The sequence below is a fragment of the Salvia miltiorrhiza genome, chromosome 4 (assembly GCF_028751815.1).
Source record: "Salvia miltiorrhiza cultivar Shanhuang (shh) chromosome 4, IMPLAD_Smil_shh, whole genome shotgun sequence".
NCBI lineage: Eukaryota > Viridiplantae > Streptophyta > Magnoliopsida > Lamiales > Lamiaceae > Salvia > Salvia miltiorrhiza.
Window position 1 is genome coordinate 4,598,981 of NC_080390.1, and position 24,819 is coordinate 4,623,799.

General features: G+C 34.2%; 3 protein-coding genes and 1 long non-coding RNA gene across 5 annotated transcripts; 1 reads left to right on the forward strand and 3 right to left on the reverse strand.

Moving 5' to 3' along the window:
- Positions 1–3,227: 3,227 nt before the first annotated feature.
- Positions 3,228–5,363, forward strand: LOC131022320 (NAC domain-containing protein 67-like). Its single transcript, XM_057951767.1, has 3 exons — positions 3,228–3,524; positions 4,413–4,696; positions 4,780–5,363. The coding sequence occupies exons 1-3, from the start codon at positions 3,236–3,238 to the stop codon at positions 5,257–5,259; spliced, it is 1,053 nt and encodes a 350-aa protein (XP_057807750.1). The 5' UTR covers positions 3,228–3,235; the 3' UTR covers positions 5,260–5,363.
- Positions 5,364–7,409: 2,046 nt separating this feature from the next.
- LOC131022321 (monothiol glutaredoxin-S15, mitochondrial) lies at positions 7,410–10,827 on the reverse strand. 2 transcript variants are annotated; one of them, XM_057951769.1, is made up of 7 exons: positions 10,517–10,827; positions 10,128–10,203; positions 9,282–9,416; positions 8,964–9,063; positions 8,519–8,585; positions 7,860–7,938; positions 7,410–7,769 (listed from the first exon to the last, which is right to left on the reverse strand). In XM_057951769.1, the coding sequence occupies exons 2-7, from the start codon at positions 10,191–10,193 to the stop codon at positions 7,719–7,721; spliced, it is 498 nt and encodes a 165-aa protein (XP_057807752.1). In that variant the 5' UTR covers positions 10,194–10,203; positions 10,517–10,827; the 3' UTR covers positions 7,410–7,718. The 2 variants fall into 2 exon arrangements, with proteins under 2 accessions (XP_057807752.1, XP_057807751.1); XM_057951768.1 differs by having other exon boundaries at positions 7,410–7,938; positions 10,517–10,807.
- A 1,667-nt stretch (positions 10,828–12,494) lies between these two features.
- LOC131022882 (uncharacterized) lies at positions 12,495–14,635 on the reverse strand. Its single transcript, XM_057952426.1, has 4 exons — positions 13,888–14,635; positions 13,166–13,816; positions 12,666–13,076; positions 12,495–12,583 (listed from the first exon to the last, which is right to left on the reverse strand). The coding sequence occupies exons 1-4, from the start codon at positions 14,633–14,635 to the stop codon at positions 12,495–12,497; spliced, it is 1,899 nt and encodes a 632-aa protein (XP_057808409.1).
- A 5,748-nt stretch (positions 14,636–20,383) lies between these two features.
- LOC131022322 (uncharacterized) lies at positions 20,384–23,591 on the reverse strand. The gene is made up of 3 exons (XR_009101234.1): positions 23,174–23,591; positions 21,207–21,273; positions 20,384–20,693 (listed from the first exon to the last, which is right to left on the reverse strand). It is a non-coding gene; the product is annotated as an uncharacterized LOC131022322 (long non-coding RNA).
- Between the last annotated feature and the right edge of the window lie 1,228 nt (positions 23,592–24,819).

Genomic DNA, 24,819 nt, shown 5'->3' on the forward strand with positions numbered 1-24,819 from the left:
GAGCAATGCTATATTGCTACACATGAATTCAATTCATTTTTCTAGTTACAACAAATGCGTATATTTGTGCGTAAATTAAATTATATCCCTCCTTTGATGTTCTTCGATTTCTTATGTTGGGATACAATGTTAGTTCAAGATGAAACAAACATATCTTGTTTATAATACTTTCATAAACAAAAAAGGTCTCCTTTTGACATTTTGGGACGTCCACAAAATTTAATTCAGTTCTACTTTTGGAAAAATTTTATCACATGGTGGGATCTAAATATCACTTACAATACAATTAATTATCATTATTAATACTACCTTTTATGTGGACTATTTCTCCACTCATAATAAACAAACTCCACTCACAATACAATTAATTATGGGGTAATTGCCCTTAAATACATTACATTTTCCCATTTTATGATATTGCACATCACCTTTGAAATCCGCCTCAGAATACATCACCTTTCCTTTTTTTTCTTCTTCTGAAATTGCACATGGTCAGCCAACTACCAAACATGAAAATGACGTGGAAGCCGAAAACGTCACGTATACACGCCGAAAATTATTTTAATTGACGTGACAGCTATGTAGGCAAATCTACGTAGTTTTGACTTCTATTTTTTTTCTTCTAATTTTCGAAAATACAAAAAATATCAATAATTCTAAAATATGAAATTAAGCTAATGCTCTAATTTTCGCACCATACTTCTTCTCAAATGAACAAAGCTTTCGCACCATAATAATAATAATAATTAACATCAAATTACTACTAACGCTCAGTTGATATAATCTGTAATTAACTCCAAATTGAAAAGATGTAACAATTCAACAAAAATTATATTCAGAGAGATGAAAGAAAAACTAAAAGACGGAATGTGAAAACTGATTACAAAACAAAGATGAAAGAATGATTCTGACACAAATCAACGACGCAAAAGCTTGAGCTCCTTGGCCAAGTCTCCGTACATCAATGGTGACATTTTGATTATTCAAGTAGACATCTCTTAGCTTACTCCATCCTTGCCTGTGTATCGACATCGGATCTCTGAGCACGGGATGATCCATCGGTTAGCGTTGGATGAGAGAGCTCTCCTTCATCTCAATCTTGTAATCCAGATACCTTATCTTCATCCCCGCCGACGAATTCTCGAAATCGAGCTTCGCGAATGTCAATGGCGCCCAACGGCACTATCTGGATGAGCACCGCTTTGTTCTTTTGAGAAGAAGTATGGTGCGAAAATTAGGGCATTAGCTTAATTTCACATTTTAGAATTATTGATATTTTTCGTATTTTCAAAAAAAAAATAAAAAAATAGAACTCAAAACTACGTAGTTTTGCCTACATGGCTGCCATGTCAATTAAAATAATTTTCCGGCGTGCATTCTCCCGGTGGAGTTACACAAAGATTACAGTTACATTGGATCAGATGCTTCAGTGTGACAAGAAATCATAGTAAGATTTATTCTTCTTAATTAATTTTTTTATTTCTTCTCGACCAACATTTATATTTGCCTAAAAGATTAAGGCAGCACATGTTAGTGTAGGCAATATTGTTGTATAAATCATATTTCACTAAGCTATCTAGTTGCCCTTCTTGACTGAGTTATTTTGTCTTGATGCTGTGATTACCCAGAACAGAACATGGAAGAGATGTGTTTGTTCTAATAAAATATATCACTTAAATGAATTCCATTTTCCACATGTTTTACAATAGTATATACGAATTCATGTTTAAATATTTTGATACTTTATTCTCAATGGAAAAAGGTTGACACTATTGTCATTTGTGAATCAGTCAGACAGTCACCATTGTATAAGGCACGAATATAGCTTTGAGAGTTCATGATTTCTTTATTTCCTTATTATAGTAATAATAATATCAGTGTCTGATTAGTCCCTCCAATTTTTTTATTTTTTTTATTATTATTAACCTCGAATTTAACACAAACCATTTCATTTCATGTACTTAATTAGTTTATTAACTTATGATTTAGATAATAATGTTGAGTCGGCCTTTTATTTAACAAATTTGGTTATTCGCTATAAAATATTATACTTATTTAATTACTAACGTATTATACAGGACAAATATTATTTTAAACTTCAAATCATACCTTCTTTGTTAAAAATATGTCAAAATTTCATAAATGTTTATTTAAATTACCAACTATCAATTTTGTATTAAAAATATTTTGAATTCTTTTTTTGGCCTCTGAAATTTTGGCGTGGCTTACTAGATGTCATATGAAATTATGTTGTATTTATTAAAAAAAAAAAAACTGGAAATTGGAATTAAAAAAAATCCCAACCCATTTAGATGAAAGATATTCTTTTATACAAAACTAATAGTTAATAATTTAAATAAATATTTTTGGAAATTCAGGACAATTTTAATAAAGCAAATATAATTTGAAGCAAACATTTGATATTTTATCCTATTATATAATAGGGTTAATTGCCGTAAAATTCAAAAGCTTTTTGAGATTTCGGATATTCTCACCAACTTCAAAATCGGCGTATGAATACAAGATGGGTGACCAACTTCAAAGTCATGCTTGATTTAGAGCACAATCAAAATGGGTGACCGACTGAGAAGTTCGTCTAACTTATGCAATACCGTATAAATACGGAAATAAATTGCGGCTATAAAATAAATAAATAAAATAAAAAAATAAATTTCAAAACAAATACCGCGCGCGGCATTTGGCCGCCGCTACTCACCGGCAATTTTGAAGTTGGTGAAAATATCGCAAAATCTCAAAAAGCTTATGAATTTTACGGCAATTAACCCTATATAATATTCAGTTATTTATTTATTTAGCGCAATTAGATTAGCTGAAGTATCATATTCGTTATGCATCCAATATTAAGTCCGTTTTAAAAAGCGTTTCAAAAAGCGCGCTAAAAACGAAGTAACGAAGGATGGCAAATGGCAATGCAAAATTCCCAAATTTAATTTTACACAAACCACCAACACCAAAATCGGATTGCTTATTGGAAGCTTCGGTTATTGGATTTGATTTTTGCATTTGTAATTGTGATGTGGATAATACTTTCCTTTTTTAAGCCTATAAATCCGCCATAGTAGATAACACGACACTTCTAGCTAATTGATTAAAAAAAAAAAAAACCCAACCAACTGATTAACTAATTATATTATCTTCTTTGGATAATTAACTAGTAGTATAACGCGAGTATCCACTCCCTAATCCTACAAGGAATCTGAAAACTGTAGATTTGATGCTATACTCTCTCTCTTTATATATATATTTACTCATAGAGAAGAAGATCGACGAAATATTTACTAATTATAATATATATATTGTGAAGATGATGAAGGAATGTGGTTCAAGTAGTTCAAGCTCATCATCTTCATCAATTGGAGATCATCTACTGCCGGGGTATCGCTTTGTGCCCACTGATTATGAATTACTGATTCACCTCCACTACAAAATCAACCATGGCGTCGCCCTAACTCCGCATATCAGAGACGTCCGCCTCTACGATTTCCACCCCCAAGCACTCACAGGTACGTATTTAATTAATTGGGGTTATTGTCGGAAAATACATGTAGTTTGCCAATTTTCTGGTTTATAATATGACTTTATAATTTGACTAGAAAATACATCAATTTTCAATTTAATCGCAAGTATAACATGACTTTATAGTCTGACAAGAAAATACACAAAGTTTCAATTTATTCTCAATTATAACATGATCTTATTTAGATTAGTTTTCATCATATATGCATTAATATTTATTGTATTTATATTAAATTGTTATGTATAAAATATTGTTAATTGATTGATTAATTTTTATAAAAATTAAGTTAGATGATTAATTATTTTATAATATATATATATATATATATATATATTTGATTTTAATATTCAACACACATGCATATATATATAAATTTGATTTTAATATTCTATTAATATATTATATATAATAAGTATTTATTCATTTAAATTAGGAAATTATAAATTATTAGGATCAATAAAAAATTTAGGTACATATATAATAGAAACTATGTTAAAAAGTAAATAATATTATATATTATTTACATATAGATGTATATTTATCAAATATATATGTATTTATATATAGTATATTGTGAGATGAAAAGAAAATTAAAAAAATTTAATGTATTAAACTTTGATATTATTATACTAAATTAATTACAAGGTCATGTTATAATTGAGAATAAATTGAAACTTGGTGTATTTTCTTGTCAGACTATAAAGTCATGTTATAATTGCAATTAAATTGAAAGTTGATGTATTTTCTGGCCAAATTATAAGGTTATGTTATAAACCAGAAAATTGACAAAGTATATGTATTTTCTGGCATTAACCCCTATTTGATTCATATTTCCGATTTTTAGTATTTATGCATTCGATTGATTTGATTGCAGAGACGTATCCAGCGGTGGGAGACAACGAATGGTATTTCTTCACGCCGAGGAATCGGAAGCATCCGAAGGGATTCCGGCCGGATCGAGTGGCCGGCGGCGGGTTCTGGAGGGCGACGGCGACGGTTAAAAAAGTGAAGCACGAAGGCAGAGTGATTGGGCAGAAGCAGACATTGGTGTATCACACCGGTATAAATAAACAATCGGAGAAGACTAGTTGGATGATGCACGAATACACAGCTCATCGTGATCACCCCACCGCCATAACTCGTGCAAATCGCGCCACGGTATGTGTCTAAACCCTAGATTACATCAATTTCTTTTTATTTCAAATTGAATTAGGTAGATCTCTGATTAATTGTTGATGCAGCTGGATGAGTGGGTTTTGTGTCGAGTCTACGAGAAAACCACCAAAGTGAAAGGGATGGATCGACAAGAAGATGTTGTAGAAACTCAAATTCATGATCAACAATTCGCCAATTCTATGATTCATGCTTGGGGGCAAATAAATCAACAAGATTTTCCTTCGCATCCTCTTCTCCCAGCGCAGCAATTCAACAATGTTAATATTGGGGGCGATGCTGCTGCTGCTGCTGCACCAAATATGCATGAACAAGATTTGTTCAGCCTGATAAATGGCAGCGAGGCGATGCAAGGAACACCAATGTCTCCACAAGATTATGTTCAAACAGTTGATGATCACAACATTAGTGATGTTGATGTTAATGCAGGAGCAGGAGTTGAGCAGTTGTGCAATGGCAACAACGCGGTGGTGCAGAGAAATCATGAAGATGAGATGAAAAGAGTATATGAGGATGCTAGGTTTTCCTCCCATCGTCTCTTGAGTTGATCATCTTCTTACCCCGTCACATTTTTCAATATCCGATTTTTTTACTTTGAGTTTCCCATTTTTTTATTTTCTTTAGTCAATATCTAATCCAAGAAATTTGAATCTGCAAGGGAGCAATGCTATATTGCTAGTTTGCTACACATGAATTCAATTAATTTTTCTAGTTACACAAAATGCGTATATTTTTGCGTAAATTAAATTATATCCCTCCTTTGATGTTCTTCGATTTCTTATGTTGGGATACAAATATTAGTTCAAGATGAAACAAACATATCTTGTTTATAATACTTTCATAAACAAAAAAGGTCTTCTTTTGACATTTTGGGACGTTCACAAAATTTAATTCATTTCTATTTCTGAAAAGTTTTTATCACATGGTGGGTCCTAAACTTCACTAACAATACAATTAATTATCATTATTAATACTACCTTTTATGTGGACCATTTCTCCACTCATAATAAACAAACTTCACTCACAATACAATTAATTATGGGGTAATTGCCCTTAAATACATTACTTTTTCCCATTTTCTGGTATTGCACATCACCTTTGAAATCCGCCTCAGAATACATCACCTTTCATTTTTTTTCTAAAATTGCACATGGTCAGCCAACTACCAAACTTGAAAATGATGTGGAAGCCGAAAACGCCACGTATACACGTCGAAAATTATTTTAATTGACGTGGCAGCTATGTAGTCAAAACTACGTAGTTTTGAGTTCTATTTTTTTTTTTAATTTTCGAGAATACAAAAAATATCAATAATTCTAAAATATGAAATTAAGCTAATGCCCTAATTTTTGCACCATACTTCTTCTCAAATGAACAAAGCTTTCGCACCATAATAATAATAATAATAATTAACATCAAATTACTACTAAAGCTCAGTTGATATAATCTGTAATTAACTCCAAATTGAAAAGATGTAACAATTCAAAAAAATATATATTCAGAGAGATGAAAGAAAAACTAAAAGACAAAATGTGAAAACTGATTACAAAACAAAGATGAAAGTATGATTCTGACACAAATCAACGACGCAAAAGCTTGGGCGCCTTAGCCAAAGTAGCTCTAAATCTCCGTACATCAATGGTGACATTTTGATTATTCAAGTAGACATCTCTTAGCTTACTCCATCCCTGCCTGTGTATCAACATCGAATCTTTGAGCACGGGATGATCCATCGGTTAGCGTTGGATGAGAGAGCTTTCCTTCATCTCAATCTTGTAATCCAGATACCTTATCTTCATCCCCGTCGACGGATTCTCAAAATCGAGCTTCGCGAATGTCAATGGCGCCCAACGGCACTATCTGGGTGAGCATCGCTTTGTTCTTTTGAGAAGAAGTATGGTGCGAAAATTAGGGCATTAGCTTAATTTCACATTTTAGAATTATTGATATTTTTTGTATTTTCAAAAAAAAAACTCTAAACTACGTAGTTTTGCCTACATGGCTGCCACGTCAATTAAAATAATTTTCCGACGTGCATACGTGGCGTTTCTGGCTTCCACGTCATTTTCACGTTTGGTGGTTGGCTGACCATGTGCAATTTCAGAGAAAAAAAAAAAGTAAAGGAAAGGTGATGTATTCTGAACGGATTTCAAATGAGATGTGCAATACCAAAAAATGGGGAAATGTAATGTATTTAGAGGCAATTACCCCATTAATTATTATTATTATTAATACTTTTTATGTGGAATCATTTCTACACTCACAATAAACTTAACCATTTTCATTAAACCATTTCTCCACTTAGAATAAATTTTAACCATTTTTATTAAAATTCGTGCTATGTATCTTTAGGACTATTTTATTTGGAGAGAGAATATTATATTTTGATCAACTCACATTTCAATTTATTCTTTGGGCATATTTACCTTTTATCTACAAAAATAGAGGGCTAACAGAAAAAAATTATAAATCTATCATTTAAAATAAAAACAACATTTTTTATATCTAATTAACCAAAAAGATAAACAATAGTATAAAATTATAGCACTCTCGTTCAAAGAAAAAGATGTCCCAAATATTATACAGCTTATTTAATTATGTAAAGTGGTAATTGAAATTTATTTACGTCAAAGTAAATGAGATATAAGGTAAGGTGGTAAATGAAATTTTATCCTTCTCAAATCAAACGAGATGGAACTGAGAATCGAAACTTGCTATGCATTTTGCATGCTCTCTGCATTTTATTAAAATAATTTAACCACAAAATGAGCCGTTACGCAGAAGGATATCATAGATATTTTCTCTCAATATAACTAAGTGATTATATCTAGTATATAATCAACATGACACTACAAAACAAGGAAAGAAAAACCAATCCCATTATTTGACAATGCATGGATGTCTAGTTTCATTATTTTTCATGTCCTTATTAGGCGAGCAATAGATATAATCTGGGATAAAGGGAGGGGGTCATCCTCGTCATCCAGCAACTGCGCACAAATCTGTTTTATTGCTGTTTCTCTGCATCGACATTCAGTTTTTCCTTCAATTCACCAGTCTGCATGACGAACAAGATTATTACAATGAAAAGGATAGGTTGATTAATCCAGAACAAAAAGGAGAGGAAAGCAAAGTAGAAAACAAAAACCTGATGCATGTTAAGAATGATATCAGATCCCCCAACAAACTCGCCGTTGATGAATATCTGAGGGAATGTCGGCCAGTGGCTGCAACGGGTAGATACAAGCATAAGCATTCTAAGCACGTTCTACACAACCTTTCATTAAATAGCAATATAGCACAGCTGTTCAAACCAATGCCTAATGAGCTGACCAAATAGGTATATATCTTTGGTAGATTAAGGGCAGACAATGAACACTTGGACCAACTTAATGACTTTAAACACCTCCAAGAGATTAGTGTTGCATATAGAATGAGTTCCCATAAAGAACTGATTCCTCTTGTAGTACGTTCTTATATAGTTCAAGGACCACCTGAAGGTAAATAAATCCAAGTTGGTGGAAAACCGATTAATTAATGTCTTCGTGAAGGTTCTATCCAATAATGCCCATTATATCAATTGGAAGAACACAAGATGTTTAAAAAGCACAAAAAGGAAGTGCTGGAGGTAAGCAATGGTTGTAAAGCACTCATATCTTATTCCATGGCTTTTAGGTTTTTTGTATATAAAACACTCAGAAAATTCTATTTCAATTTCTTATCCTCTTCTCTCGAAAAAAACCATCACCAAAAATTACATGCTTGCAACTACTCATCACACACACTAAAATATTCAAGTAAAGTTACCTGAAGGATTTTACAGCATTCTTTAGCTCAAGGTCTTCTAATATATTTCTTGCACTTAGAGGAACATCTGAAAAATACATATGAACAGATAAAAGTGTCAGTGTAACAAAAAATATTGCAAATGGATTGCACTTTTGCACTAATTACAAACAAACGGTCTATATAATTTTTTGATGGGAGCAAGACTAGCTTGCTTCATCCTTTGCAACAAACGAACTTAAGTATATCTAAGCAACATCTAATAAAACCTGTCTATGGATAACAAAGACAGTAAATGAAGCTCGAAATTAGATACTCCAGCCAAATGAAATAGCTCCCTTCATCTATTACCCAATCCACATACCCAACCTATACAAAAAGACTGATACAGAGAAAATGCTGTATAACATGATCAAGAAAGGAACCATCTAAAGATGCACAGAAAGAAATGTTCTTCATGTCTTACTATATTCTTTCAAGACCCTCACTGCTAGTGCACTGAATCCACATCGAGGAAGTTCTGGCACCCCTTTCATGTATATCATCACAGGGTTTTCTTTGATATCCTGTATATTCAGCAAAATATCAATATCACTTATAGATTCGGGCTAATATCTTTATTAGAAAGAAACGATGACTTGAAAACAAAGTAATAAAAGAAAGCCAAATGGCTAATAGGAAAAACAAAATTTCAGAGCATTCTGAAATTTGAAAACACTGATTCTTCATACACTCAGTGATTCACGGCCATGCTGAAGAAGTTTGGCATAACTCAGAGTCTTACCTGCTCAACAATGTCCTTCAAGGACATGTCAGAACTCCCAACTTTAGTCGTGGGTCTAAAATCTTCATGTGTATCAGGATCACTGGGCACAGAAGTGGAAAAACGATGTATGCCCTGATAGAAGGATCCAGATGCCTACATGGTGTAACAAAATGTTAGATGAATATTAGAATCAGAATAAGGTAAACTATCACATTAAAAGCCTATTCACTGGTAGCTGGTAAGCATGCATTTAGTACAGGCTGGAAGACTATATACTGATAAACTAATTCCTGGTTCAACACATATTCACAAGTAGATCACCATTAATATCATAGTTGATTAGATAATAAAACAGAAAAATAAAACTAATCACATTTATCATCATGGGCATGCTAACAACAAGCTTCAAAGAACTACAGCAGATACACATTATTCCTGCCTCTCCCGCAGCACATGTAAAACCCACTCTTGTTCTCAATCAGGCGTGTCTGGAAGTTATGCGAAATTTCAAAAAAGAAGCATGATATGTCTTTATAGTTTATACTATGACCATGGCCCCTGTAACCTTTTTCTGGGTATCATCCTCTTCTTGCATTTCAGGACATCAGAAGGCTTAGGGTGACTCAAATTGATAAACAGTATTGGCATAATTAACTATTCCTCTAATTTATATGATAATGGGAAAATAAGTTGAGTGAATCAACCAACAATTTTCTCTCATGCAATAGGAATACTGAAGCTCATGCTTCCTATTTAACCAATCTCATAGGAAATGAGATAAAGGATGCAATTAAACTGCTCACAAGCTATGGGAAAATGCGTAGTTTAGAGATATTCAAGCAAACATAAAACTAGAAAACTTACAGTTGAACTAGCAGCTGGAAATGCAGCAATGCCTTTGTAAAGGAAATTAGATAAAGATCTTGCCATCCTCCCAAAACTGCAAATCAAGGCAATTATAGAAAGATTATTCCAGACACCAGCAGTCTATATGCATTCCAATAAACAAGAACCTCTGATGGACTTCCGGTAATCGTTCCCGTACTGGGACGTATTAAATACGCGCACGTCGATAATACATCGAAAATACGTATTTTATTTTTATTTATTTATAGAAATTCAAATACGTATTTAATACGCTTCTGGAGGCGCATTTTAATGTGAAGAAAGTATTTTTGTGAAAACCCTAATTTTTGAAACAAGACTCAGCGAATCAGTCGTGCAAAGACAGAAGACTCAGAAAACTGACGCACTTGGTTCAAGCCTTCACGCCGCCGCTTGAGAGAGAGAGAGAGAGGATTGCAGAGTCGGGTTTTTGCCGATTTGATAGGAAAAGGGGAGTGTCGGATGAGAAAGGATGGGCGTGGCGGTGCTGCTTGTGCAACAGCAGTGACTGTCGGCGGAACCTCGCCGGAGGTTCGAGGCGGTGAATTTGTGAGAGGGAGAGGTTGCAGAAGAGTTGGGGGAAGATGAGTTGTGTATGTGGGAGAGATGTGAAGGAGAGAGAAAGAGGAGTTGGGTTGAGCTTTTCTGCTGTTGGGCTACCAAGTAGAAGAATTTATTTGGGCCTATCACAAGATCTATAATATAAAAATCATCAAAAATTAATTTAAAATTAATAATTTATGAAAAATTTTAAAATTTAAAATATTTTATTTCCTCCTTCTTTATTAAAATTTTGCATTTTAAATTTATGTTTATGTATAAAAATATTTATTTATTTATTTATTATAGTGTGTAATACTCTATAATAATATTTTTTTAATTTTTTTAATTAATTTATTTGATTTCGAATGCTATATTAAGGGGTTTCCCAAAAAAAAAGACCTCGGGGGTGGGGTGGGTCGGTGGCAAAAAAATCAAATTTGTCGAAAAATGCAATGTATTTTTTATACAATTTAGTGTATTTTTTTGTGTAAGGTTATGTATTTTTGTGTGGAGCTTTTAAGCATGAAAAACATATTTTTTAAAAAAATCTAAAAAAAATCAACAAATTTTTTTACGTGGGTTATGAGGGAGAGGGGGAGTCAGCGACTAAAAAATCAGATTTGTCGAAAAGTGCAATGCATTTTTTTTTACAATTTAATGGATTTGTGTGTGTACTATTATGCATTTATGTGTGAAACATTATGCATGAAAAACATATTTTCGCGAATATATATATATATATATATATATATATATATATATATATATATATATATTCGTTTTTTTTAATATCTAGAAATTGTATTTCAATTTTACCACTGCACGAATTTTGCCTTAGAATGTTTTAGAATATTCTTAGAAATATAAAATCGAAACTATTTTAAGTCTTTTAGATCATCAAGATTTACGATTGATTCTTCACCTTGTTGGATGAATTCATGGTCCCGAATTCGAATCTCACAAAAACTTATTTTTCGCAATTTATACAGATATACAACAAATTCATACGTGTTCTACATAAAATTTATGCATGCTTTTTAACAAGTTCATATTTTATATGTTAAGAAGTGTTTATACCATAACCCACTCCTCTCTATATACTCCCTCCGTCCCCAAAATAAGTTCATCTTTGGGAACGGCACGAGTTTTAAGGAAAAGTGATAAATTGTATTGATAGTGGAGAAAAATATTCCCTCCGTCCATGAAAAAGAGTCTCATTTGGGGTTTAGCTCGGGTTTTAAGAAAATTGTTAAAGTAGGTGTAAGTGGGATAAAAGTATAATTTGTATGGGTATTATTAGTACAAAAAAGTAGAATAAAAGTACATTTTTAGTTAAAAAGTGGAATAAAAGTACAATTTATAGTTAAATGTAAGAGAAAAGGTATGATGTGATGGTTCAAAAAGTTAAATGAGATTCTTTTTTATGGACAAAAAAAATTGGGTAAGTATGACTCTTTTTCATGGACGGAGGGAGTATGTTATAATTAGTATTGGGAGCAATGTTTTAAAAAACTAAATCGGGAACCGAGGCGTTTTCTTATAGTACCATGAGGCGTAGGAACCAGTTCGAACCGAGGCGTAGGAACCGATTCAAGGCGTAAGCCTTTAAGAAAAATTATAGGTTCATAAATATAATAAGTTCATAACAAAATAACTAATACCATAAAGTCAAAAGCTATAATAAAATACCAACTTAACACTCATAATAATAGGTTCATAGCAAAATAACTAAGGTTCATAGCAAAATAACTAATACTTATACGAGTACGACCACAAGTCCAAAAACCATATTATAGTTTATAACTAATAATCCAACTTAATTATAATCATCTCTTGCACTTTCATCATCCTCATCCAGGTCCTCATCCTATGCTGAACCTCTTTTCCTTTTCCTACATTTAAACATATCAATATAAATAAGTAAATAATTAGAACTTACAATAACTTTTGATTAAAACTAACTTCTAAAAGTACCTTTCTTTGATACTTCATTTCTTCCTCTCTTTCTTGGTATGGAAGAACTTGTCCCCTCATCCATATGATCTGCCTCAATATCATCAGAGTTAGCATCATCAACATCAATATCATTTTCGTCATTTGGATTGGCTATCCACTCATCATCGGAAGCTACGTCTTCAACAACCAAAGGATCGTCCTTCTCCTTTCTTAATTGCCTCTTCGAATGTTTATGCTTCAAGCGTTTATTGTACATAATGTACACTAACTTGTTGAGGAACAATGTGCTTAGACGATTCCTTTTCTTTGTATGCACTTGATTGAATGTACTCCAGTTACGTTCACAAGCCGAGCAAGTAAGCCCAAGAATTCTCTTTGCAAATGCTTTGAGATGGGGAACTTCATCTCCAAAATGTTCCCACCAATCAACTGTTGAATACAATATAATGATTAGATTTAGCACAAATAAGATAGTTAAGATAAGTAATTGATAATTAATTGATAAACTAACTACTAACCAGGTGCACGAGATGTGTATGTTGACATAGATGCTCTCGAGCCAAATAACCCTCTCTTATTTTTGTACTCGTCAAGTTGGACATCGACCTTCAAATAAGTGTCGTTATCCTTGATCATCCTCTCCATACAATTAAACAACCTCTTTTTAATCTCCGCATGCTCGGAAACATTCTCACTCCATCTAAATTGCGGGTTCAAATAATAAGCAGTTGTGTGAAGGTCACGGTGCAATTGCTTCTCCCACTTATCATCGATGATATTCCAAATCTCCTTGTAGGCAACTACTTCGTCATTCAAATTCTTGGCTATCTTTTCTTTGGCTTCGTCCATAGTAGCGTAGATAAATCCCATTGCCGGTGCCCTTTCACCATCAACCACTCTCAACACATCCACAAGAGGCTTTGTGGTCTTAATAGAGTAAACCACACTAGCCCAAAATGAATTATCACTCATGATAATTTTTCTCACAGCCTTTCCTTCATCCTTTTTTGCCCACGCACATCCTTTCCAATCTCTCGAAACGAACATATGCTGCAGCGGCTGTTTCAACTCATACATGCTCTCCAATGTAAGATAGGCAGTCGCGAATCGAGTGGCAGCTGGTCTGAGAAGATCTTTCTTAGCAACTTTCTTGTTAAGCTCAAAATCCACTGATGGTTGTGGATGTAATTAGTCACCCTCTTTGCTTTAAGTAAAGTATTCTTGTGCTGTGGCAGTTCACCGATCTTTTCAAGCATTAGATCAATGCAATGGGCTGCACACGGAGTCCAGTATAAGCTAGTCCTCTTTTCCATTAACAAACGCCCGGCTGCTTTGTATGCGACTACATTATCTGTTATCACCTGCACAACATGATCCTCTCCGATTTCTTCAACAACTTCATCAAGTAACTCAAACAATTTCTGGGCATTTTTCACAACGTCACTTGCATCCACAGTTTTCAAAAACATTGTTCCATATTGATTGTTAACGAGAAAATTGATCAAACTTCTATTTCTCATGTCTGACCAACCATCCGATAACAATGAAACTCCCGTGTGCTTCCAAGTTGCTTTGATCTCATCGACAATGGCAGATGTCGTCTTTACTTCTTCTTTGAGGATCCAAGTTCTCATCTCATGCATTGATGGAGGCTTCAACCCTCGACCGTAACCCCCAATTGAGCGCACCATACTAATGAATGATGGACTTCTAACGCAATTAAATGGGATTGAGTTCTCAAAGAAGAACCTCCCAATATCTAGACAAACTCGACTACAGTGCTCTTTAGCCGTTGCACTTGGAGGGACTACTTTGCCATCTTCTAACTCATTAGCAACAAATCGATCCATAGGGCCTCTGATACCTCTCTTCACGCTGGCTGGGAACGGCAGATCAACACCAAAATAGGCCCCACCATCAACTGCATCATCGAATTCTCGTTGTTTGGTGTGTTTTGATTCCTCAAATGCTCTCAAATATTCCTTCATCGAGTTCTTAACGTCATCAGGTACGCGTGAACAGGGAGCCACATTTTTGTGATTGCAAGCTAAATGATCATTGACTCTCTTAACTCCCCCCCCCCCCCCAAATTTCCTTGCTACAAAATGTGCACTTCAAATATTTGTATCCTTTCTTTGCACCTTCTGCCGGCACTTCCATTGAAATTGCATAATTCCATGCAGGGTCTTTTCGTTGTGGGCCATTCATCTTGAAGATTCGAAGGCTTCAAATACCATAACAAAATAATAATAATTAATAATACAGTTAATCCAAAAGATTTGAGAGAATAACATAACAGGAATAAATAAAAATTGTAAGTTTGTAACAGAATTTTTTGCAGGAAACATGAATCATAATCTGAAAACAAGAATTTTGTGTATTATATTATTATGTATAGCAGATTCAAGTAGAAGAATGTGTGAAGCAGGATTTGCATGAAGCAAGCATAATCACTGATTAAGATTTCAGCAAGTTATAGAGTAGAGTTTTGTGTTTAAGGCTTTAAGCAGAACATAATCAGAGATTAAGATGCATAAAATAGAACTGAGAAGAGAGAATTTTACCTTTTGTTGAAGAAGCATCGTCAATGGAAGGTTGAAGTTGAATCGCTGATGCAGAAGAGACGAAGGGATACTGGCGAGTTGTAGTGAAGTGCAGAAGGGACGTTCTGATTCTTTGTTATGTTTCCTACGTGACTTTTTGTATTCCATAGTATATTAGACTATTAGGTATTAATTAATAATAATATGTAGGGCTTTACTTAAATTGGGCCTAAATTAATAAAGCCCATTAGTAATTAGGTTAAAATTTATAAAGCCCACTCAATTTGGACTAAAAAATCAAATTCTAACTGAGGCTTAAGCCTCAAACGAACAGGTTCTTACTCACCGCCTCAGTGCGCCTCAATTAACTGAGGCATAAGTTTCTTTTCAATCAACTGAGGCGCCGCCTCAGATGTAGTTTTCTAAGGATTGGAACTGAGGCGCGCCTCACTTCGTACGCCTCAAACGTTTTTTAAAATATTGATTGGGAGTGGTGAAAATGTGAAAAAGTGTTATAATTAGTATTGAGAGTGGTGAAAAAGTGAAAAGTAAGAATAAATAAAGTATTATTAATGGTGGGGTGGTTGTCCAAAAATGGAAAGAAAGAAAAAAGAACTTATTTGAGGGACGTCCCAAAAAGGAAATAGAGGAACTTATTTCAGGGACGGAGGGAGTATATAATAAGTTAAATAAACATGTTAATTAATATATGAAATATACATACATATATGTACGGCTACCCAAATTGGTTAGTCAATAGTATATTATAATATGTTGGGAACCTTGTGGAATATCCTAACCCTTGTTTTGATGATACCAAAATTCATAGGTCGTAATTTTAATAGACTAGAATTGCTTTGAATTCAAGTGTTAGAGTTCGTTTCTAGTTTAGCTTGCGGTGTCGAAGACTGAAGACTGAAGAACGAAGGACTGAAGACTGAAGACTGCAGATACCAACTGAAGTATCAGTTGAAGAATCAGTTAAAGACTGATTACTTAATGCGCGCAATGGACTGATACTAAAGTCAAGTATCAGTTGAACATTCCTCCTCGGACTGATCTTCCAACGTTCAGAGGAAGCCACGTACTCACAAAGTACAGCCGCATTAAATGCAGAGATCTCAGGATATCTTTATCTCTGCAGAGGTCATTCCTATCTGGTGGTTACTTTTCAGAGACGTCACATCTCCTGTCCATCAAAGAGAGTCGTTTCCACCCAGACAAGGAACCTCGAAGATTGAAGCCTCAGCCCAAATTCGAATTGCTCTCCAACGGAAGAAATCTTGATGACGTTCTACGCCAACGGATCTATTCAAGAGTTTTCCTACAAATAGCGCTCGAGGATCACTTCAACCTTCACCGATTCAACGACATAAGCTGAAGCTCTGCCGAAATTGCTACTCAGCCTAAAGCTTAACCTCCCCAAAGCTTGAATCGAAGAAGAGAATTCCAAAGCTAAAATCAGTCACTGCTGATTACACATATTCTCTTAGACCTTAGGCAAACCTCTGTTTACCCAGAAGCCAAAGGTCAAACTTGCTTCAAAGAACTTGTTATTTGTAGTATAGTTGGCACTCGTTCAAACCTCCCTCCCAAAAGAGTGTTTAAGTGATTCGGAGTTCAGGAAGGTACTCTGACTCTGAGTGAGAAGTCTTAGCACGGGTTGTGCTGAGCAAGAGAAATCCGACACGAGTGAAGTGTGGGTACTGAAGAAGGGTTTTCTTCAGTGGTACGGTTGTGTGCACCCGGCAAGCACACGGTTTGGTTTGCAGTGCACCTGTTAAGCACTTGCGGAGTGGATTGTTGGTCTGATCAACCAACCGTGGATGTAGGAAAGGGTTTTTTCGAACCACGTAAAAGTCTCTGTGTTGTTTACAGCTTTCAGTATTTACATTCTTACTTGTGTTATTTCAATTAATAAAGTGAATACTGATTTACAGCAAAGAGAAACCTAAAGACCAACTACGTGCTCCACCGAGGCTATTGCGAAACTAAGTTTAATTTCTGCTGCGTATGACATCAGTCTGACTGATCTATCTTCTGATAGTCAGGAAGAGTGTTATCATCTCTATTTTAGCAAACCCGACTGAAGCCCTTACTTGCATCAGTTAAGTTCCAGCAACTTAACTGATAACTCCTTACTGAAGAGTTTTCAGTATCAGTCGTCAACCCTGTTTGGTCAAAACTGTTTTCAGTAAAATAGGCGTCGTTGTTTGCATGTAAAATTTCGTTTTGATCTACGACTGAGATCCCTCTGATTGAGGAGTTTGTAAAAATAGCCCATAGGTGTATTCCCCCCCCCTCATACACCTATTCGAGACCCTCTGGACCTAACATAATATAAATGCATAGTTATCCAAATTTGAAAATTTAATTTAAATTAAAAAAGGAAAAGATAAATGCAAGCTCGTGCATAAAAGGCTACGTGGATGCATTTTAATAAAACTACCTAGGTTTAGGAAATGATTCATCAAATTCTAACCGGCGTTAGAAGTTAGTATAAATAGCTGCATGGGTTAAGGCATTCCTACCACTAAGCTTGCAATATCACAACATACTTATAAATAGTACGTAGTGTTCGGATTGTGTTGGAAGATCAAGGTGGGTTATATTTTTTAAAATATGTTTGAATTAATTTTTTTAAAATATGTTTGAATTATTAAGCATTGATATTACTAAATAAAATATGTTACATATCTATAAAATGATTCTAGGTTCTCTCATTATTTAATGCTCTTATGATATAATTTTCAATAGGTCTAACATACCTATTAAAAGTTTGCGTACTGCTTTTAAGGTAATGGATTGATCCCCATAAGCATTATATACTAAAGAAGGATTATGAGTTCACCCTTAATCCGACTAGATGGTGTAGCTTACATGAGTTCGTTCTGGGGTCCCATCTAATTAATGAATGAATGATTATTTCCCAAAGATCGCCTAGGGACTACGAATGAAAAAGATAAGGGTAATAGTGGTGTTACGATATGACACGCACAAATGAATGAAAATGAATGCAAATGATTTGTGACAAGGGTAACAATACTGCCAACCATGCCCGGAAAACCACGTTATTCTCCAACATAGAGTAATCTTGCCAAATCTTGTTCATTAGGCCTTCTGAGGTACGTATCACCGAAGCAGGAAATAACACCTTCTACAAAATGTACCAAAGCTTCTCTTGTTGCAGATGAACTCATTCGTAGATATTCATCGACAACATCGGATGATGTCCCATACGCCAATACCCTCATGGCTCCAGTACACTTCTGCAATGCTGAAAGACATAGTCTGTCAATAGCATCACGTCTCTGTTGAAAAAACTCGTCATTAGCAGATGCAGTCTCCACTATTCGAAGAAATAGCGTTTGTTGCATGCAAAATCGTCGTCAGAAGACCTCTAGAGGATACGTTGGGCTGGTACCAAAATAATCATTGATTAAACGCTCTACAACAATCTCACGTTCCCTATCACAATATTTCATTCGAGCTGTTGGTGGATGATGTTCTCGATGATGTTATCAAATTGACGATTTTGTTGATAAACTCGTTCTTCCTATTCATCAAATTCATTGAAATGGGAAACATCGAAACTTGAGTTTGAATCAAGTGAAGAGTTATCATTGACAGACATTCTTTTAAGTGAAATAGGAAAACGATAGAGTAAAAGATATATATGAGCAAAGAGTCATGATTTTCTATAATACTGAAATATGTTTCATCTGACATTTATATAATACATATTGAAATGTAGGATAAGATAACTTGATTTTAATTGATACGGTTGCATGTGATCTTTCCTGAGAAAAATGACATATGCATGTATTGGAAATAATGTTGTGTTAGTATTTGACAAATGCATGTAAATTGGACAAATGCTATGTCAGAATTGGATAAATTCTTTGGAAAGCTAAACGGATCTAATGCTATTCAATTTTAGATGACATACACTTCTTCATTAATTAAACATAAAACAAGTACATAACAGAATTTGCCAAAACTAAAATTACACAAATAGAAAGCACATAAACTGAAAGCACACAATTAGAAAGTACATAAACTAAAATTACATAGAAAGTACATGATTAAAATACATTTACTCTCCAAACATAATTTAATTAGTTGACGTTAGATCTCTTCATCCTCTGGAGATAAGTGATCTTTCACCAACAATTGAAGTAATATTTTTTTCCCCATCTTCATTGCGTTTCTTTGCAACTTTTCGCGCTCTAATTTGATTTGATTCTTCATTAACTCAGCTTTGGCATCTCTACTAAGTCTCATTGCATGAATTTTTGCACAATAATAGATTCATTAGCAGATCCAGATTGTGACTTGTGAGGCCTTACATTTTCTTTTTCGTTTTGCCTTATCCCTGCCAATAGGACGAGTTGCAGTTGATTGTTCAGATGTTGGAGTTTTTGGATTGGAGGAGATGGAAAATCCCCCATCTTCTGAAGTCCTTAATCTTTTCGAGCTGCCATCACTTTGATGGTCATCAACATCTTCATTTGCACGAGGAAAAATTGGTGTTGTATCATAAAGATTCCACTTGGGATGTTTACTCATAACTTCATTAAATACAACCAAGTCTTGAAACTTGCTCCCACCTGCTTTATAAATGGAATGAGCTTCTTTCTCAACATCGTTGTCGCTCATTCCACTCATTCTTTGAGCATTTGCCTCCCTGCAAGCAACAATCCATTTGTTCGCATTTTCATTAAGACGTTTCCAGCGACCTTTCATTGATTCAATGTTTCGCTCGTTGAGCTCATTGGGATTTTCTGCTTGAATTATGTGATACAATTTATGCACACGTGCCCAAAGCGATTCCCCTTTTTTATTTTTTTTCCTTGGATGCTATCTTCTCTAACATTGATCCAAGATGGCATAAGGGCTACATCTTCTTCCACACACCAAGTTATATTTTTTGTCTTTTTTCTGATTTTTGTTTGGGCGTTGAACACCCAAGAACAAATTGCGGGAGATATTTTTTGATGTGGAAATTCTTTGAGACATAGGAATTTGACTTAGATTTAGAGAACATTGGCTTTGATAAAACTAAGAATTGCTTGGTCTTTAAAATTTGGAAAAAGATGAGGAGTTGGATTGTCACAACCCGCCCTAACTAGGGATAGTTAGGCCGAGTGATCCACGACTAGGGATGGGGTTAAAGAAGAAGGGGAAGAAAAGGGGCGTCATTTATAGCCGTAAAACTTACTCATCTTAATAAAACTCGTCATTTTTATTCATTAATACTCAATTGAAAACAGTCTATGAAAGACAGCATAAAACTTAATTAATATCATTAATCAAGTTATACATCATATGAAACCATTCTCTTAAGACTCAAAGTATGACATAACATACTATAACATCAACAACATCTTGCAGCGGAAAGTAGCTAGACATATGTATGAAGACATATTCTAGACAGGTTAACTATTTATTAACAACCCTGGAGACTCCGCTCATTGCAGCACCATCATCACATCAGCTCAACCTGCACATTTAGAAAACATATGCAGGGCTGAGTACAAAAGTACTCAGTGGGCACGTATGCCTAAGTATAAAAATACATGCTTCAAAACTGTAAATTGTCATGCCATCATAAACAGTACAGCAAGGGAGTTTTAGCTAAAAGGCCCAAGCTTACTAAATTCATTTGTGATTCTTAAAGTTCGACTGATCAGTCTAAGTTCTCTTGTAATCTATCATATCTGGAACTGTGTGCCGGAGAGGTGGCCACCTCTCACGGTCACTTGACCGGCCAACCCGCTAGATGACTCACGGTCACTGGTGTACACTAGCCCTGGCAGGATAGCTATCAACTGCTCAAGACCCGAATTCGATTGCATCATTGGCAAAGCCAAAGCAGATAGATATCATACTAAAATTGAAACATTTTATGGCAAGACAATACTTGAAATAACTTTAACTCAAAGATTTTATCATGAAATAACTTGCTTGAACGTAACATTTAAACTCATTTGATATATATGAAAGTAATGCCCACCTCGTTGTGTCTCTGTATCAATGAGTAACGTCACTCTCTCCCTCAAGTCGTTACTTCCCAAAAAGACCTTCATCGTTATGAAGAATCAGTGAGAAGTTATTAAAGAAAACTCGATTAATAATCTAATCTCTTTTATGAAACATTAGTATCTCTAATGTTCATCTCTCTTGGTTGTTAATCAATATAACAATTATTATCTCTCGTCATTACTCATTAATTATAACATCCTTATGTTATAATTAGCAGTGCTTCAATTAAAAGAAATATTTAACTCATCGAAAAGTCCACTTTCTTAGCAGATCAATTCGCTCACATCTCATCTAATAAACCAATTAGAAAGTTAATCTTTCCATTAGGCATGTATTTGAATCACGGGTCAACAAGAATTGACTATGCTCAAATCCTAATTTCACTTAGAAATTATAATGATTATTTGATGATATATCAAAGTATTCATTAAAAATTTCGGCATGACCTATTCATATATAATGTCAGTCACGAGATTTCAACGCGTGAATCTCACTACGTGAACTCGTCTCTCGACTCAAAACTTAACATCTTGACATCTTTTCAACGCAAACCAAACAATTCAAAATCATCAAAACTCTTTATCAGTAAACTATCATTTATACTCGAAACCAATTGTTCGAGTGTCAGATACCAACACGTATGTGCGTAAATCAAAACTCTCACAACTTACACCATTTAGTCATATCGTATCATCCATCAAAACAAATATAATCAAGTTGTTATCTAGAAAGTTTTGCTGTTTTTGTGTCATCTTTAAAAATTCATAACAACCAACTCAATCATCATAAACTCTCATACCAACTGATCTCAAAAACTTCATGAAGTGTAGTTCACTCTAAAAATGGTAGTTAACCAAAAAGGTTAAAGGTTTTTTGGAGATATTGCTCTTTTAGTGCAGGCTGTCAAAGATTGACAGTTTCTGCCAATTTTGTTTAGGCCATTAGAAACCAAGGCAAACCTTAATAAAATTCCATCAAATTTAATCAGCCAAAACTAAAGGTATCCTTGAAGATTTGGTTAAAATTTCACAAGAGAAAACGTTCATATGATCTGCCAAATAAACAATGAAACTTATACACTTTTACTGTTGGAAAAATATGACAGCAGAACAGGGCATTTTTGAAATAATAAACTGCTCTGTTTCAGAGGTCATAAAAATCGAAATCTTATGTTTTTAGAAAAGTATGAAGTCTAGTTTCGTTTAAAAAAAACGGTGATGCAAAATCCTTCATGGATTAATAGATATAAACGTTTTTGTGAAGTCTACCAACAGTTGACAGATTCTGTCAAGGATTTTTCAAAATATCTTTAAAATAGCAAACCTCATCCAAAAGACATGAAATTTTGCAGCGACGAAATACACATATCATAGATAAACATACTAAAATTTCAGAGCCATCAAGCAATGAAAACTCATCGAAACATAAGCTTGAAACTGCTGTAAAATTTTGACAGAATTCCAATTTTAATTTCGTTCAACAATTATCATCCATAAATTGTAAATCAATTAGCATGCTCATGTGATATCGTAGAACACATATACGCAATAATATTCATTATGCAACATCCCAAACTTCACGAATTTAAATAATCATACTCTAAAAACTTATACAATTTTCGTGCTTGAAAAAAATACGAATTTAATATATATCGATTCTAGCATACCCCTAAGCACAAATATCAAGTCAAAACGATCAAACAAAAATCGAAAGACAAGCTAATGTGTGAAAAACGGGGCTGCCCTCATGGGTTTCATAGCTACGGTTTGTTCCGTTCTTACTCCCTTCATTAAACATGCTCAACATCTACCCAAGAACAACATACTAAAATTTCACGACGATCCGACGTCGTTTCAAAATAAAGTCGAGAATCGACATTTTTTTCGACGTCGACGAAAATCGAAAAGAAAACCATCAAAACGTAGGTAGAGATCTTACCTACTTAGATACGTGATCGAAAAGATGATCGGCGCTCGTCTCGGTGCTCAAATCGGAGGTCAAAAGCTTGAGCTCAAACTAAAATGAAAATGGCGTGAACTAGTGTGTGTTTTAGGTGTTGTATGTGTGAGATTAAAGTGTGAGTGGAGTGTTTGGCTGATACAGCCGTATAATATGTGTGAGTGAGTGGGGTTGGGTGGTTGGTGGAGTGGTTAGGGTAGGGTAGGTTAGATAGTATATTATCCCACTTAGTCGTTAAATATCTCGTTTCGTCTCGTTTTAACGACTAACTACCCATATTCTTCGTTACTCGTCCTCTTAACTCCTACTCACTTTCATTACACTCGTAATTCTATATAAATATAGAAAACGCAAGCTCGTTCTCGAAATTCTGATAAACAAGCTCGGTTCGTTTATCGAGAAATCCCGGTTTACTATTCACTCGTCGTCCAAAAATAAAAACTTTCATTATTGGACTCGTATCAAAAAACTAAGAATATTTCTCGATGACGTGCACGTAAAATTTTGAAAGTCGACAAAAAGACGAAATAGCCGTATTTTACTATTCATCATCAAAAAGTCAAAAATTTCAAAAACGTCTTAACGGACTCAGATTTCACTTCCGAGTTCATCGTTCTCATTCAAATAATTATCTCGAATTATTCAAATACTCAAACTCAACTACGGATTTAAAATCCCACATCATCCACACATCATCAAAAGAACATCTCAACGTCTTAAAAATAACAAGGGAACTTCATATAACTCCTCATCTCTTTACAAAGTAAATCAAACAAGGGATCTAAACCTTAATTACTCAAACTCAAGCAATTAATCACGTAATCAAAAGCCCGGGTATTACATGGATACGATGTAAAATTTGCAGAATCTTGAGAGTTTGGATAATCTTGCAAATTTGGATAATTTTGAGAATTTGGATAAAAGTAATTGGAATGATTCGGATCCATAACTCAAAATGGAAATAAATATGAGAAAAAACTGAGCAGAATATGAAATTAAGGAGAAGTGAGAAATTTAGTTTGTATGTAAGAATAAACGTAAATTTGAGTTCTATTTATAGAGTTCAAATTAATAAAAAAAATTATATAATTTTAATATATATTTTTATTATAAATATACAAATTTAATTTTGTTAAACAAAAGCTGAAAATAAATAAAAGGAAATGGCAACATGTGGGTTGATGTGGAGATGTTGACCTCCAAGGCGGGCGTCCGACTGGGTCAAGCTAATTTCATGCCTTTCTTCATTATTTAATTATAAATTCATTTTGTCGTTTAGTAGGTGACCTTCTAACAAAGTCACCGTTGTTGGTAGTCTAAGAGCGTATCACTGGGGGCTACCACGAGTTTTAAGAAAAATTTTGGTAGATAATGTGTTGAGTAAAAATGAATGGTTATGGTTGAATTGATTGTGGGGTTATGTAAAAATGATGTGTTAAATGATTGAGTTTTTGAAAATATTGAGTGTGAATAAGTTTTAAAATATAAATAATAGTTTCCAAAAATGGAAAAACTATCATTTTCGTGGACAGGCGAAAGTAGTAATAAGATTATAATTTTCGGGGGCGCAGATAGTATCATTTTTATATATTTTAAAAGCATGATAAATTCATGTGATGGACCAT